Genomic DNA, 17,539 nt, shown 5'->3' with positions numbered 1-17,539 from the left:
AGCAACTGGTCAGCAGCAATCAGGGCCCCAACCTAAGTTGATAAGTAAGGTTTTAGAGTCCCACCATTGAAAATGGTAGTGAGAAGGGCACCTGGGTGGCGCAGTCGTTAAGCGTCTGCCTTCGGCTCAGGGCATGTTCCCGGCGTTCTGGGATCGAGCCCCACATCAGGCTCCTCCGCTATGAGCCTGCTTCTTCCTCTCCCACTCCCCCTGCTTGTGTTCCCTCTCTCACTGGCTCTCTCTCTCTCTGTCAAATAAATAAGTAAAATCTTTAAAAAAAAAAAAAAAAGGAAACGGTAGTTAGAAACTGTCATTTCATGACAGCCGCCTCTCCAGTCTGTTCAGAAGGAAAGTTGTTTTCCCGTGTGTCCGAGGGGACATGGGCTCTGTCCCGCGATCCGCGTGTGCCCACAGTGAGCTGGGGAGAAAGCGTTGCCCCGAATGTGAAATCCTGCAGCAGCTTCCGAGTGAATGAGCTGCGGGCTCATGTCATCAGGTTCCACTCTTCTGCCACCTTCCCTCTCTTCTGTTCACGATTCCTGCTCCTCAGTTTCTTGAATACATTGTATTTCAAAGAAGCCCCTCTTCAGGCATGATTTAGTTGAGTGTTACGGTGGGGAAATCAAGAATGCTGCTTTGCCAAATAAGTCATGTCCCTCTTGGGTTTTCAGTTCCTGCGATGATCACGTCCTATCCAAACACGACCCTGGCCACTCAGGGTCAGAAGAAAGAAATGAGCTGCGCGGCCCATGGCGAGAAGCCCATCATAGTCCGCTGGGAGAAGGAGGACCGGATCATCAACCCTGAGATGGCCCGTTACCTCGTGTCCACCAAGGAGGTGGGAGAGGAGGTGATCTCCACTCTGCAGGTAAAACATAGTGAAGAGAGCGGATCAGAATCTAACTGCATCGGCAGGATAATCCTGTCCTTTCACCTAAGTGGACGCATGTGGGTGATAAACAGCGAATCATCTTCCAGGACTTATTTCTGACGCACCATTTCTCTCCCACTGCTTACAGCAACTTTACTGAGTCGCTGACAAAAATAGGGCTTGATCTTAAGTGTTATGAAGGATAAAATGATGATAACTATCCCAGGGAACCCGACTGTAATTAAAAAAAAAATGGGAGGAATCGAGTGTCTTAATGACAGTTAATCCTGGAGGATTGCCCTCCGGTGCTGTGCACCTGTTTTAATGCCCTGCAGAAACAAAAATTAGATGGGCTTTGTAAGGAAACGTGTTGCTTTTTTGGGAAAGATCCAACATAAAACTTCTGTCCTTCATAGAGGATCACAAAAGCTAGCAGAAAGTATTATAGTCCCTTATATTTTTTAGTATTATTGGTAGCTGACTGAGTGGCGTCTTCAGTAGGGGGAGAAGTGACGCCGTAGCGTACACGGGAAAAAAGAAGGCCCTGTGTTTCAAACGCTGAGATTGATTCACGCGCAGCTCCAATCCTGGAGTCCCTCTAGCGAGAACTCTAATGAGGGTCCTGCAGGACCAAGTATTTACTGTAGGATTTATGGATCTGCTTCTCTGAGCAGCATTGCTTTGGATGCACTGAAGACACACCGCGAGAAAAATAAATGCGTACGTGGAGTGTACATCCACCTGACCGTGGCATCCTACGTAAATTACACACGCAGCTTAATGAGCTGGCACCTGACCTTGGTCATGTACACCCAACCTGTCCATCTACACCATCGCAATCGCACTGCAATAGTTTGCTCTCAGTGTGTGTGTGTGTGTGTGTGTGTGTGTGTGTGTGCACGCACACGCATGTTGGGGATGCAAGAAGGGTGGGAGTGGAGAGATTTTTACAGCCAAAAGCCCCTGTAGTTGTCTTCGCTCCATGCTACTGGATAAGATGGATTTTTTTTCTCCTTTACACATAGATTTTGCCAACTGTTAGAGAAGATTCTGGCTTCTTTTCCTGTCATGCTATCAATTCTTATGGGGAGGACCGTGGAATAATTCAGCTCACAGTGCAAGGTAGGAAGGAGACCTAATTGGGGGAAAACACGGCTTTTAGGACAGTAAGTGTATGCCCAGGCTCGGACCTCTGTGTGGACTCAACTTGCTCCATAACCCCTCCTGATTCCCAGAAAATTTTGAGTATGTTCAAAGTTGGTGTTAAAATGGTATTTTGCTGCGTGCATGATTGTGTCACAGTGCAGCCCCAAAACACAGGGAACAGAGTCCTGAAAGGAATGGGGCCAGATGGCCCAGCAGTCCCATTAAAGGCACTGAATACAGGAGTGTGCCCGCTTAGCCGAATGGTGGGAATCCTTATGCCAGATGATCCAAAGGAGAAGGGAAGTTTAACACTGAAGCCAAGATATTTTTTGAGTTCTGGATTCCAAACCAGAAGAGTGACATTTAATCCGCATCCCACTTTGGCCCAGCCCTGCCATATAGCCCTGCTGTAAACACCAGGCAGTTTGGGAAAGTGGAATTTCTCCTCCCCAAAATGTGATTAGGAAACAAATGCTCCCCAGTAAATGTGTCAGCCACCACTGAAGGCTGACAAAGCTTTTCTGAGCCGTACTCAGCATTTCCACCCGCGTCTTCTGCCTGAGCCATGTTTGAACTAAGCCCGGGTTTTCCTGTCGATTGCGCAGAGCCCCCAGACCCTCCCGAAATTGAGATCAAAGACGTGAAAGCACGCACAATCACCCTCAGGTGGACCATGGGGTTTGACGGCAACAGCCCCATTACGGGCTACGATATTGAATGCAAAAATAAATCAGGTAAGTCCTTTATTTCCTCCAGCTTTATTTCCACTTCCAAAAGCCCTTTTCTTGTTCTCTTCGGTTATTCGTGATTACCTGTAAGAATAAATTTGGACTCAAGGAAACTCAGAAGGGGCTCTTTTTCCCAGCTTGTCTTTTCTTGCTCAGAGCATACCGCATTTCCTCTGTGGGGTGGGGTCTGTGTGCAGGGGTCTGTCTCTGCCTCAGCCCTCCCTCCTTTCTCTCCAGACCCCAGGCTTGCTTCCGGCCCCCCCACCCTGGCATTCTTGCCACCGACCAGTGGCGTGTTACGTTTTCTGCCACATCCCCCCTCAGTCCTTTACGTCCCATTTCCCCAGCCCAGGGACTGCTCTAGGCAGGGACTTCTGTCGAGAGCCTGGGCTTCAGCTGTGCTTGGAGTCCGTAGAGACTCCGGAGCTTGTGCAGAGACAGAGAGCTGCTCCATGTGGAGACAGGCACGGACCCTGCAGGAAGGTTCTGGAAGAGCTGCAAGGACAGGCCAGGGGCACTTGCTCCTGCTCGGAGCATCACCTGCTTCCCCGGGGCCAGAGGGGCCATAAATAAAACAGAGCCGGTAGTCAGGACCACAACAGGTGTGCCCGTTTGTCCCCTTAAAGTGACAATGCCAGCGTGACTTGGAACTTGAGGGTCCATCAGGCCAAGGGTAGAAAGCCGCCAGCGTGGCCTCTGCTCGGGCCTTTGTGTCTCATTAAAGAGATGAGGAGCACCAGCGCGGGTAGGGTTAACAGAATCCTCACAGACCCACACGTAGCCTTGTTTTTCACTTTCTGGGCACCGTACTGGACTTTGGGTTACACGGTGGTGACCTACTCAGAATTTTTGGGCTGAGGCCATAGTGAGAGTGAAGCTCGGGCAGCTGGAGGCAGGCCCTGAGCGAGGCGAGGTTTTAGGACCAGCGTGCAAGGGAGTGACGGGCTGGACGGGCGGCCGAGTGGGGAGTGTCCCAGCAGCAGTGCATGAACGCTAGGAGGAAGGTGCTTCACTCCCAGAACAGTGGTTTTGGAAACAGCACTTGAGTCTTGCAGTACGCAGCTGAGTTGGGAAAGCACAGAAGAGCAGCGTGTTCACCGAAAGTCACAACAGAGCCCCAGCAGTGAGCCCTGCAGCCATGGGGCCTGTGGGGGCTCTGAGACAGGAGCGCAGGGGCTGCCAGTAGTTCGGTCACCAGGGAAGGGGACAGCTGGCACAGGCTGGGGAGAGGGACATAGTGACCGCAAGCTAGCAGAAGACAGTGCTGGCCCAAACGGGGCTTTTTTGGAAGCTAGTACACACGGGCTTCCCCGGGGCCAAAGGGAAGAGAGGACACCTGCCTTTGTTGTGGAAACCCAGGTCAGGAAGGCGCCAGTGAGTTCCAAGTTCTGAGACACACATCTTGAAGTGAAGGAAATGTTTCTTAGGTGAGGCGAGCGCGTTCTAGCAGGGAATGGCCTGGACACTGACGGTAACAAGGAGAACTCCAGAGAAAGGCAGACACACATCGTGGGGACAGTCCACAGTGTGCCCAGCGCGGGGTGGCCCCGCCAGTCTCTCTGGCTGAGCGTAACCGCAGGACCACGGTCTCCTGTGCTCTTGGCGAGGGTGCCCGGGGTCCTCTCGGGGGAGCAGTTCAGTGCCTCCCTGTCTTCAGGGGAATCGGTCGTTTCCAGGTGCTGGTTCCGCAGCCAGCCCAGGCTCTAACCAGCTGTGTGCCTTCACTGTCCCCCTGCCCTCAGCATTCTCCACTGTGAAATGGGACACCACAGCATCTTCCAGGACAGGAGTCCCTCAAAGTCTACAGGCTGCCCTCTGGCTGGAGACCACTCCCTTCCCTGGACCCCATGGCTCCCATGCTTCCTCCCACCTGCTCCCTAGACCCCACCTCTCATGTCACCTCCACAAGGACGCGTTCCTGGCCCATACCTGAGGCCAGGCCTCCCGTCACGTGCTCCTACAGCATCGTCTCCTTTTTTCCTGGCTGGGCGTCACAGGTGATCGTATAGTTGTTTCTGGGATTATGTTTTTTTTTTTCCCACAAATATATCAACATTTTCTTTTATTGCATCTGGATTTTGAGTCAAGTTAGAATTGCTCTTCTCTACAGTCAGGCTATAAAAGCATCCTCCCTTCCTTCTACTCGTATGGTTTCTTTCTCTTGCTCCTACATTCAGATCTCTGATCCATTTGGACCTGATTCTCGTGTATGCTGGGAGATATGAACCCAGTTTGCTCTTTGCCCAGATGGGAATCCTGCTGCCCCAATGTGACTTATTAAAAAGCCCACCTTTCCCCGGTGGTTTCAGATGCCAACTTCATCACCAACTAGCTTTCCCTGTGCTCCTCCCCCAATTTCTGGACTTTCTAGTCTATTCCATCGTTTTGTCTATGACTGCATCAGCACCACACTACGCTCGTCATGGAGGCTTCATGGGTTCTAACTTCTAGTAGGGCCATCCCGCCCTTCTGACAGTGCCTTTCAACGTTTTCTTAGCTTTCCATAGGTGACCCTTAGGATCAGCTGGTCTAGCTCCATAAAAACATCCTGTCCGCCTTGGAACATTTAGTGGGCTTCTGGCTGCTTATTGAATACCCAGATCCTCTACTGGGACGATGTTTAACCTCTGTCTCTCCAACTGGGAAGGGCTCTTCTGACCCCTCAGGGCAGGGACCGTGTCTGAAGAGCCCCCAGCAAGCATCCAGTGCAAGCACCCTGTCCCTGTGGGCTCCCTCAACCCTTCCCACGGATTATTGGGCATTTCAGAGGCAGGAATGTGAGTCTGAATTTCTCTGTTCTCTTCCACTACCCATCTATCTGGGGCATGTCAGGGAACCCTGCCCACGGTTTCAGGAAGCGCTCCTGACATCTCCTTTCTAAACCAGGGTCCCGTGTGTTCTTGCACAGCTCTCCCCACTTCTGCCCCCCACACTCATAGGGGTTACGGTAATTCTGTTCCCCTACCTTGCACTTGGCTAAACCCCTGGTCAGTAAGCCAAGTCAAGCCCTTGTCAGAACGCCTGCATCCAAACATATGAGACTTCCAGCAGATCTCTGGAGAATTGCAATCTGGTCTCATTGGGTGTCCTGCAGGGACTGTGTGGAGGGCACATGCTACCAGAAAATGACCTCAAGCTTCAGGATAGCACAGGTGAGATCAAACCCCAGCCCCACGTCATGCTGGCCACGTGACAGGCCTGCGTTTCTTGACCTTCACGAGGAAAATAAAAGTCCTTACCTCACGAGGATGTTGTAATAATTCAGTCAGCTGAAGGGTTCCAGACTCTAGCTGTGCTTCAGAATGACCCAGAGAGAGGCTTTGTAAAGCACAGGTTTCTGGGCACCATTACCCCATGATTCTGATTCACTCGGTCTGAAAGAGCAGGTGTCACGAAACTCCGAGGTGTTTCCAACGTGCCCACACATTTGGGGACCACGGGAGTCACGTGTGTAAAATGCCTAGCACAGCACTGGGGAAGCAGGTCGAACTCCCCAAGCCTGAGCGCCGTCCGCCGCTGGCTTTCCTCTGGCCACTGCTTTGACCAACCCCGCAGACCCACAGTCTGCCCTCCTCTGGGAGTCTGAACAACACTGGCTACAACACGCGGGGTTTTTTTCCCCTCTAACCTTCCCTTGGGTTCGCCCAGTGGTGGGCACAAAGAATGACTCGGACAAGGATCCTGGCAGTGGCTGCGTTCTGTCAGGGGCCCCTCTTCTGAGGTCCCAGCCCTGTCTGGGCTCTGGCAATGCTGTCCCTTCTCGTTGGCCCTCCTGACCCCAGAGGGAGCAGCTCCCCACTCTTGCTAGATTCCAGGAAACTCAGCAAGCCCTGCAAGTTCCTCTAGCCCAGCCCACACCTTGATAAATAGTCCCCTTGTGAAGGATCTTCCAGTGTGACCTATCGGCCCTCCTTGACACGACATTTGTTCTCTGCATCCAGAAAGCATCGTCCCCCTCCTCCACGGGGCAGGAACACCTGTGATAAATTCCCCCGACAATTCCATTCCCCGCCCTTCCCGTTCATGCCCTTCCCAGCACTCTCCATGCATCCTCCAGCTCTTGGATTCCCAAGCATGCATTTCCATTTGGGACTTACTCCTAAGTTTCTTTATTTTGTCTGTGGTGTGCCCTTCCCAGTTGTACTTGTATTTCTTCAATCTGCATTTCCGTCCTTGCAACGGTCAGGCTCGTTCTGTGACTGCTCGTAATGCCGTGCTACATTTTCCAGCACGCTTTGCTAATAATCCACGTCCCGCCCGTCTGTATGTCAGCATCCGCAATCAGAAGCAGTGTTTCCAATCCCTGTCCTGACTCTTTCCTCCCGGGTAGTCACCTCTTTGTTTTTTTTTTTTGTTTTGTTTTGTTTTATTTTTTTTATTACATTATGTTAGTCACAATACAGTACATCCCTGGTTTCTGATGTAAAGTTCGATGATTCATTAGTTGCATGTAACACCCAGTGCACCATGCAATACGTGCCCTCCTTACTACCCATCACCGGTCTATCCCATTCCCCCACCCCCCTCCCCTCTGAAGCCCTCAGTTTGTTTCTCAGAGTCCATAGTCTCTCATGCTTCATTCCCCCTTCTGATTACCCCCCCTTTCTTTATCCCTTTCTTCCCCTACCGATCTTCCTAGTTCTTATGTTCCATAGATGAGAGAAATCATATGATAATTGTCTTTCTCTGCTTGACTTACTTCACTTAGCATTATCTCCTCCAGTGCCGTCCATGTTGCAGCAAATGTTGAGAACTCGTTCTTTCTGATGGCTGAGTAATATTCCATTGTATATATGGACCACAACTTCTTAATCCAGTCATCTGTTGAAGGGCATCTCGGCTCCTTCCACGATTTAGCTATTGTGAACATTGCTGCTATGAACATTGGGGTGCATATGGCCCTTCTCTTCACTACATCTGTATCTTTGGGGTAAACACCCAGTAGTGCAATGGCTGGATCATAGGAGAGCTCAATTTTTAACTTTTTAAGGGACCTCCACACTGTTTTCCAGAGTGGCTGTACCAACTTGCATTCTCACCAACAATGTAGGAGGGATCCCCTTTCTCCACATCCTCTCCAGCAATTGTTGTTTCTTGCCTTGTCAATTTTTGCCATTCTAACTGGCGTAAGGTGGTATCTTAGTGTGGTTTTGATTTGAATTTCCCTGATGGCTAATGATTTTGAACATTTTTTCATGTGTCTGTTAGCCATTTGTATGTTATCATTGGAAAAGTGTCTGTTCATATCTTCTGCCCATTTTATGATTTGTTTATTTGTTTCTCACGTATTGAGTTTGAGAAGTTCTTTGTAGATCTTGGATACCAGTCTTTTATCTGTAGCATCATTTTCAAATATATTCTCCCTTTCCGTGGGCTGCCTCTTAGATTTTTTGACTGTTTCCTTGGCTGTGCAGAAGCTTTTTATCTTGATGAAGTCCCACAAGTTCATTTTATCTTTTGTTTCTCTTGCCTTTGGAGATGTGTCATGAAAATGTTGCTTTGTCGTAGAGGTTGCTGCCTATGTTCTCTAGGATTTTGATGGATTCCTGTCTCACATCGAGGCCTTTCATCCATTTGGAGTTTATCTTTGTGTATGGTGTGAGAGAGTGGTCAAGTTTCATTCTTTTGCATGTAGCTGTCCAATTTTCCCAGCACCATTTTTGAAGAGACTGTCTTTTTTCCACTGGATGTTTTTTCCTGCTTTATCAAAGATTAGTTGCCCAAAGAGCCGAGGGTCCATTTCTGGGTTCTCTATGCTGTTCCATTGGTCTATGTGTCTGTTTTTGTGCCAGTACCATGCCGTCTTTGTGATCACAGCTTTGTAGTACAGCTCGAAATCTGGCATTGTGATGCCCCCAGCTTTGTTTTTCCTTTTCAAGAGTTCCTTGGTGATTCGGGGCCTTTTCTGGTTCCATGCAAATTTAAGGACTATTTTTCCAGTTCTTTGAAAAATGTCATTGGTATTTTGATCGGGATAGCATTGAAAGTGTAGATTGCTCTGGGTAGCATGGACATTTTAACTATGTTAATTCTTCCGATCCATGAGCATGGAATATTTTTCCATCTTTTTGTGTCTTCCTCAATGTCTTTCAAGAGTGATTTATAGTTTCTAGAATATAGATCTTTTACGTCTCTGGTTAAGTTAATTCCAAGGTAACGTATGGTTTTTGGTGCTATTGTAAATGGGATGGATTCCCTAATTTCTCTTTCTTCAGTCTCATTATTCGTGTATAGAAATGCAACTGATTTCTGAGCATTGATTTTATATCCCGCCACATTACTGAATTGCTCTATAACTTCTAATAGTTTGGGAGTGGATTCTTTTGGGTTTTCCGTATAGAGTATCATGTCATCTGTGAAGAGAGACATTTTGACTTCTTCTTAGCCGATTTGATACCTTTTATCCCTTTTTGTCATCTGATTGCTGTTGCAAGGACTTCTAGTACTATGTTGAATAATAGTGGCGAGAGTGGGCATCCTTGTCGTGTTCCTGATCTTAAGGGAAAGGCTTCCAGCTCTTCCCCATTGAGAATGATATTTGCTGTAGGCTTTTCATAGATGGTTTTTATGAGATTGAGGAATGTACCCTCTATCCCTACACTCTGAAGGGTTTTAATCAGGAAAGGATGCTGTATTTTGTCAAATGCTTTTTCTGCATCTATTGAGAGAATCATATGATTTTTGAATTTTTCTTTCTGGATAAAATCTAAGACACTGATAGAAACTACCAAGACTGAAACAGGAAGAAATTGATTTTTTAAACAGGCCAATTAATTATGAAGAGATTGAAACAGTGATAAACAACCTTCTAAAAAATAAACCTCCAGGCCCAGACGGTTTTCCTGGGGAATTCTACCAAACATTCAAAGAAGAAATAATACCTATTCTCCTAAAGCTATTTCAAAAAATAGAAACAGAAGGAAAGCTACCAAACTCATTCTATGAGGCCAATATTACCTTGATCCCCAAACCAGGCAAACACCCCATCAAAAAGGAGAATTACAGACTGATCTCCCTAATGAATATGGACGCCAAAATCCTCAACAAGATCCCGGCTAATAGGATCCAACAGTACATTAAAAGGATTACCCATCATGACCAAGTGGGATTCATCCCCGGGATGCAAGGGTGGTTCACCTCTCTGTTTTTACTCCTCCTTTGATGCCATATCGTTTGCCAGAAGGTGTCTGGGGATTTAACTAGACTCTCTTCTCCTTCTCCATTCAGTTACTTTCAAATCCTCCAGGATAAAGCATTCTTTCTCATCTTCTTGACCTTTAACTCAAGATCCACCCTGGGTTGTTGTGAACCTTATCCTAATAATCATGGTCATTGACATCATCTTTTTCCAGCAGAGTGCAATAACTGCAGGACAGCAGCTAAAAGCACCGCCCCTTCTTCAAGCACCGCCTCCTGCCCTTCACCCCCTGCCATGGCCATGCCCCCCCCACGGGCTCTTCATGAGTTGATTGACAGGAGGAAGAGGCGGTCAGTGGACATTACCAGGCCTCCTCGGGCCTCTCTGCCATCTCCCAGACACATCCTCAGAGAAGACAGGCAGGGCCATCAACCCCTGCAGGTATCTGCTTCCTCCCGGGGCTGGTTAGCCACTTCTCTGCACCTTACAGTGCCCGGGGTTCCCCTCCTGTTCTAGACGCCTTCTCCAGAAGGCTTGGCTTTCTCCTTGTGGGACAGGGTCCATATATATGTATCAGTCCAGCGGCCCTAAGTCCCCCACTTCGGGTCCTCCGTTGGACCACATTCTCCTCTTCCACTGCGGGACTTTTTGCAGCAGTACCACTTCGGGTCCTCCGTTGGACCACATTCTCCTCTTCCACTGCATGACTTTTTGCAGCAGTACCACTTCGGGTCCTCCGTTGGACCACATTCTCCTCTTCCACTGCGGGACTTTTTGCAGCAGTACCACTTCGGGTCCTCCGTTGGACCACATTCTCCTCTTCCACTGCATGACTTTTTGCTGCAGCATCTTTTTCTATGTCAGGGTTTTTCCTCCTTCAATCTTCTTGACTCAAGTGATACTTTTCCTTTTAGGTGGAACAGTCATTGTCAGTCTTTATTACGCTCTGTTCCCTGGTTAGTTACAGCATTCCAAGGCAGCCTGGAAGAGACACATCTTTGTACAAGTCCGCAAGACCTCTTACATCTCTAGCTACCTGTAGGCTGACCAGCCCTCGAAGCTTCCATGCTTATCATGAACGTGGAAGGGAAAATGAACCCTCCCCAGGGCTCAGAGGTCTGTGTGTTTGCCATTTATGTATTTACCTGTTAAACATGCATTTATGATGTGTCATCTGCTATGCATCAGGCACTGTGGAAACACTGGGGATGTGGCAGTGAACGTGGCAAGCATGGTGCCTGCTGCCACGGAGCTCAGAATCTAGCAGGGAACACGGAACCTCGGTGAGATTGTGAGAGTCCTACAAGGGTGGTGAGCGCCACCCAAGAGGACCCTGGGGACTGTGGGGGGTGTGAGCATCATCTCTGTCCGCCACCTTAGGTTCTTGTTCTCCCATCACGGACATCATCTCTTGACCCCTCAGCCCCGCTTAGCAACTGCCCAAACTCTTCCTGAAAGGAGAACCATTTACTCCTCATTGGCCGAAGCCCTAAACTCAACAGGTACAAACTGTCACATATTCAATGATAACTCTTCCTGGGAAGCCTGTACTCTTGTGAGAATTAGTTGTGGTTGAAAATATTTCCCACAACAAAGTATTTGAGACGAAGTGTTTATGCTGGAGACCGAGATTAGTTTTTATGTAAGTATTTCATGTTGACCACCGTGCTTCTGGAGAAGGAAGGATCTGACGTGGCTAGAAGTTTCACTGGTCTTCAAATACCTTTAAGAATCAGAGATTTTGTGTGTGTGGGTGGGTGGGGGGGTGTCCAAATCATAATTCCTTTTACTGTCTCATACAATGAGTGCCTTGATGTGGCCATTTCCCAGTTCAGTGACGCGCACTCCTGTCTCTTGCACCTCCCTCCTCGATACACGCCAGTGCCTCAGACATCCCCCCAGACCTGGGCTGCCTGCAGCCCTGGTCCCCCTCAGCGCGGGTGATGAGTCTGCGATGTCCCCCTCTGTGGGCCAGCCCACCGGCACACTGGGAGCATTGCTTTGAGAATTCACTTTGAGTTGTAACTACTCTTCCTTTCCTTCTTCCTTCCTGTGTGCGTGTGTGTGCGCAAGCGTGTGTAATTCCTACTTATGAACTTTCAGAAGCAGAGAAAAAAAACTCACGTCTCTATCTCTTCTTTTTTGAAAAACAAAACCCAAAAGACTCCTGGGATTCTGCTCAGAGAACCAAAGATGTTTCCCCTCAGCTGAACTCGGCCACCATCATTGATATCCACCCTTCCTCCACCTACAGCATCCGCATGTACGCCAAGAACCGGATTGGCAAGAGCGAGCCCAGCAACGAGCTCTCCATCACCGCGGACGAGGCAGGTGCGTGCGAGCGGGCGAGGCCCCCGTCCCGGAGCCCCGGAGCAGGCCCTCGGGGCTCAGATGGCTAGCAGAATCAGGCCCTTGGCTGGCCTGGTGGAGGCCCTTTGAAGTGTGCCCTCCACAGTGCCGTGCCCCGTTAGACACGCAGACAGCGCTCTGCTTCTGCGTGGAAGGCTTGGTTCTTCCAACTTCGTTCAGGGTTCTCATACACAAGGATTAAAACACAGACATAGGACACTACCAGTCTGGTGATCTTTAAAGAGCTGGGCCATCTTTACATTTCCTCGGTTTGGATCATGGAATCCGGGTTGACGGGAGAACCATGAGTGTTGGCCTTGCCCAAGGCCCTGTGCAGTCCAGGTGCGGCAGGATCGCTTAACTAGGAAACAGCAAGAACGTTCTGTGTGTGAGGAGTTGGGGGGACAGCAGTAGACGATATTTTATTGATGAGAAATGTCAGTATTTCTATAGCAAACTTTAGTGTTCTTCCTATTACAAAGAATTTCATATTCAGGGTTGAAAATTTAGAAGATGGAGATGAGCTTTTTGTAGTGAGCAAAACTGCTTCCCTGATCCCACCACCTCGGGCTACCTGTGGGCATGATGCTATCACCCACGGAATCACTCATCACACACAGGCACGCACGCATGCACGCTCCCCCCCACACACACGCGCATCGCTGCCGGGGGTGAACTGAGCAGCTGTGGGGGTCTGAGCCATTGGGCAGTGCCGGTGAAGCCTGGCTGTCCACCCACGTCCTGGCAGGAGAGGAGGAAGCCAGCTGCCATTGAGCTGCTCTGGGGAAGGAAAGGTAAGGACCCAGGCCTGGCTCATCTCTTGGGAGGGAGAGCGTCTAGCCCCAAACCTGGCTTTTCATTTCCTGCCAGAAATCAGAGCTAATCAGCCACTACCCCTGCTGTGGTGAAATTGGAAACTTAGATCCCTTCTTCATCACCAGGCTTCAGGGGCTCATCCCCAAATGAGTGAGAGTCCACGGGAGGTTTGTTTCCGCTTTCAGCTGGGGAATTAGCGTTGTTCTTGATTCCTTCCTTCCGCCTCATTCTCTTCGACCCTCATTAATGGCATCCCCCAAAAAATCACTCTTATCTACCCCTTAAGTCCTTGCCTACGATCCATGATGACACCTTCCACCGTCTATTTCACAAATCCTGTGTTATTAGACACGTCTGTTGTTTTCCTTTTTATTACTATAAATGCCGCTGTGATGGACACCCTCTGTGGCCTGTCTTTTGCCACCTAAGATTATTCTCTTAGGTTGAATCCCAAGCACTAAGATTGCTGGTCCAAAGCCAATGCAAACATTTAACTCTTCTGCTATGTGTAGTCAATACTGTCTGCAAGGAAGTGGGGCGACATGGACAATTCTTCCTGAGCTGGGATGAGCACTTCCTTCTCCCCCCCGGGAACACATCGGTTCTTGGACATTGTTTTGAAGGGCGGCTGATAGGATAACTTTATTCTTGAGTGTCTGAGGATGAGCCCTTTTTATTGCTTAGAAACTCTATGTGATCTCTCATCTGCAAAATGGGCATAATGATGCCTTTCTCCTCCTCACCACAAACATACTGGATACTTGGGGGGGAAAATGCAAGCTCTAAAAGTACTCTGTATTTCTCAGAAACAAGTGAGAAGCGAGCGTCGACGTGCTTCTGCAGAAATAGAATCTTATTTAAATATTTCAACAGCCCACGGGCTTCCTGGAATTTCATCACGTTGTACATTTAGGGAGGAGACGCTGCCCCCCAAATGGAGTCTTGGAAGCACTCCTCAACCTTCTCCTCCTTCTTAACCCTTGGTCTACCTGCGCCCACATCTGGGCGTGCTTCTCAAGAACACTGTATTTTCTGGTGCTGTTGCTGGCAGCTGCCTTCCCAATTGCCATGATGAATCCTACGGCTGTTGCTTTTTCTTGGGCTCTCTGTGGCCTCTGCTGCGGCTGGCAGTTGCCATGACAGCATCTCCCTCCCAGCCAGGAGGCCAGGTGAAGAGCGGCTCCCAGCCACTGGCCTGCAGTGCCGCTCCCTGGCTTCTTTGCAGACACCCTCTTGGCTTCCGGGGCCGGCCTCTGGGATTTGCCCTGCGCACAGGCTGCTCTGGGTCCCCCAGAGCCTCTCTGATTTACTCTTCAGACAGGCTAGGGGGAAATGCAAGGAGGGGAGCACGTAGAGCAAAGTGAAACTCCAAAACAGAATTTGTCTTTGTCTTGGTGCATAGGTTTTGTGGCTGACCTGAAACAATCAGGTCTTCTTCCTTGTGATTCATGGAGAAAGTAGGGCAACTGTCCTGACCAAAGATCCCCTCATCAGGATTGCCTGCAGTCGCCGTAGATTGCTACTAACACCTCCCAGCAGGGATACCCAAAGGCACATCTTTTGGGAGCTACTGTCATCTCAAGGGGATCTTTTCCCATCCTTATTGCCCACCTTCCTTAAGAAAAAAAAAAAAAAGGCTATCTCTCAAGCAGGCCATCTCTCTCTCAGATGGAAACTTCTGGAAGCTGTAGAACCCACTGTCTCAGGCATGGGGGACATGTCTCAGTACCCAGCTGGAAATGTGTCTGTGAGGTGGTTAGGGCTGGGTCTTCCCCCAACCCCTCTGCTCGGAAGCTCCAGTCGACTTCCTGTGGCCCCTTCCTGCCCCCCGTCCTTGGCATGTGTGCTGTGCCCTCCAAGTTCCCTGTCTCCCTGGATGACATTAATGCCTCCTCCCCCACCGCTAAGTAGGAATCCTCCTGACAATTGTCCCTGAGGCATGTCATCGTTTCTGGACCTCAGGGTGAGGCTGTGGCCCCCTCAACATCAGCGGCTCCAGGCCACTCCTGTTTCCCTCTTCCTGTGTGTCCGGCACAAGGCAGATCTTTCATGGAAATCTCATGTGGGAGGGGTCTTCATAAAGATGCCTCACAGGATTGTTAGAATGGGTGTAACAGTGACCGTGCGTGTGTGTGCGTGTGTGTGCGTGTGTGTGTGAGGAGAATGTATTTGCACTGAAATTTTGAAGGGTCTCATTAGGAAGAAAAGTAGAGAAAGGCAAAAGGGAAGGGCTTTGGAAGGTGGGGGAAGAAGGCACATCCGACCAGAGCTCTAAGGCTGTAGAAATCTCTGGGGCCAGCAGCCTGAGATTCCCAGGCCTGTCCTGATGGGCTGAGGCTTCTCCCAGGTCACAGACCGCAGCCCACAGCACAGCAGGCCTGAGCACGTGTTTGGCTCGGGTCGGCCTACTGTAGGGCAAATCTTTCAGTTTAGGTGCCAATTTTTGAAATCGGGAATATTCAGATCAAAATCCAATCTTTGAGTTTCTCCTGAGTGCCTGCTTGGCACCCACCAGTTCAGCCAAGTCTCCAGAAGTTACCTGGAAGCTGGCCACATGCTCCCCTTGATGAATCATCATCCCGCCCTTCTTTCATTTAAGGGTTCAGCGAATTCCAGCCCATGGGCCGAATCCCCCTACAACCCTCAACAAAGAATAGGGTTTATATTTTAGAAAGAAGAGTATGTGACAGAGACCTCCGGTGGCCTACAAAGCCTCGGTATTCACTATGTGGCCCTTTACATGAAAGGTTTACAGATCCCTAACTTAGGTCTTGCCGGGGTGGGAATTTGGGTTTGGGATTCCTGTCGTAGCTCCCGTCGCAGAGCTTAGTGAAGAAGGACTCACTTCATCTGCACAGCATCTTTACCTAATGTCGGAAAACAGCGTTGTTCCAACGCCACCACACCCCAGGTATTTTTGTGTGAAAGTGCACGGGGGTGTTATGATACACTCCAATGCAGGGGACACGCAGCAGGGTTCTCACTGTCTAGCTCTCTCCTCCCGACTCCCCTCAGCAGCCCTTTACCCCTCAAAGAGAAGGTGAGGGAGGAAGTGGAGACGCCGTCAGGAACTGACGGGATTAGATCCTAACAGACCAGAAATGCACTGACTCACCAGGTTCCTTCAACACCCATCAGCAGGTCCCATCCATAGCTGACCCTCACCAAGACCAGCTTCCCCATTAGCAGCTGTGCCCTGAAGGTCACGTGTTGCCTAGTGCCTCCGCCCGAGTTTGGGATGGCTGATCCCTTCACTGTGTTCATTAGGAATCTGCCCCTAGAACCTGGAGGTTCGGTTATGCAGGAGCTCACTGAGAAACCACTGAATTTTTTCAGATGCTTCGGAGAGTGGAAGGTCAGGATCATGGAAAGGTCGACATAGGAGTCATTGGGTTTCCCTGGGATCCGGCGCTAAATTAACAGCCCTTTGTAGCAGTCCTGATCACATTCCAGAGTGGCGGTTCCAGTCTAGAGGATGCCTTCCCTCCATGTGCTGAGCTGGGGGCGGAGGGGGCGAGGATATGATGAGGGCTTAAGGAATAAAAGGCATTCACACGTGACAGTAAATGTGAACCGCGGTGCACAGTAGGGCCCGGCGTGGCATGGACTGTGCTCCTCCAGGGGACATCAAATGCACAGGGTCTGCCCCCTGGGAAAGAACCAGGCACGCCCTGCGCCTGAGCCTTCGGAATTCTGCTTCGATGGCCATCGTTTTTCTCCGGCTTCCATTTGGAGACTTTGGAAATTAAACCAAACAAATCACTGGCTGCCTTGCTGCTCCTCATTCATGCCCTGTATATTTATACACTCACTCGCTAACCTAGAATGTTCTGGAATGTTTTGGAATGTTCCTCCCCCTCCTCCCACACCTTCTCATGTGTTTGGTCAAATGGCGTCTCAGTGAGTCTTACCCTGACCCCCCCATTTAAAGTCGAACCCACTGCCCACTCTGGCACACTTGGCCCCTCCCTCCCTCCACATTCTTCTTTGTAAAAATAGCATCACATCACCATCAACATAGCATATAATTTAAATAAAAAATAAATTGGGATGCCTGGGTGGCTCAGTCCGTGAAGCATCTGCCTTCAGCTCAGGTCATGATCCCAGGGTCCTGGGATCGAGCCCTGCATCAGGCTCCCTGCTCAGTGGGGAGCCTGCTTCTACCACTGCCTGCCGCTCCCCCTGCTTATGTGCTCACATGCTCTCTCTCTCTCTCTCTCTCTGACAAATAAATAAATAAAATCTTTGAAATAAATAAAACAAAATAATAAATAAGAAAAAAATGAAAAAAACCATAGCATAGAATTTACCAATTTATTTTGTTTAGATCTGTTTGGACCTCTCCCACAAGAGCAGGAATAGTTGTCTGGTTTATTGCTGTATCCCAACCACCTAGGACAGTGTTTGGCACGTAATAAGTGTTAAATAAATAAAGAGTTTAAATTAATAAGCTACTTAATTGATAAATAGTTACTATGCGAATTCATCTTT

At 49.4% G+C, this 17,539-nt stretch overlaps 1 protein-coding gene across 1 annotated transcript in view; it reads left to right on the top strand.

Annotated features, from left to right (window-relative positions):
• The window catches only part of DSCAM (DS cell adhesion molecule), a 597,611-nt gene that overhangs the window by 460,827 nt on the left and 119,245 nt on the right, over positions 1 to 17,539 (top strand). Inside the window, 4 exon segments of the mRNA XM_048215087.2 lie at positions 672 to 868; positions 1,897 to 1,993; positions 2,623 to 2,751; positions 12,047 to 12,214. Coding sequence (XP_048071044.2) covers positions 672 to 868; positions 1,897 to 1,993; positions 2,623 to 2,751; positions 12,047 to 12,214 — 591 coding nt within the window.

The sequence above is a fragment of the Ursus arctos genome, unplaced genomic scaffold (genome assembly GCF_023065955.2).
Source record: "Ursus arctos isolate Adak ecotype North America unplaced genomic scaffold, UrsArc2.0 scaffold_4, whole genome shotgun sequence".
Classification (NCBI taxonomy): domain Eukaryota; kingdom Metazoa; phylum Chordata; class Mammalia; order Carnivora; family Ursidae; genus Ursus; species Ursus arctos.
This window is presented reverse-complemented; position numbering and strand designations above follow the sequence as displayed.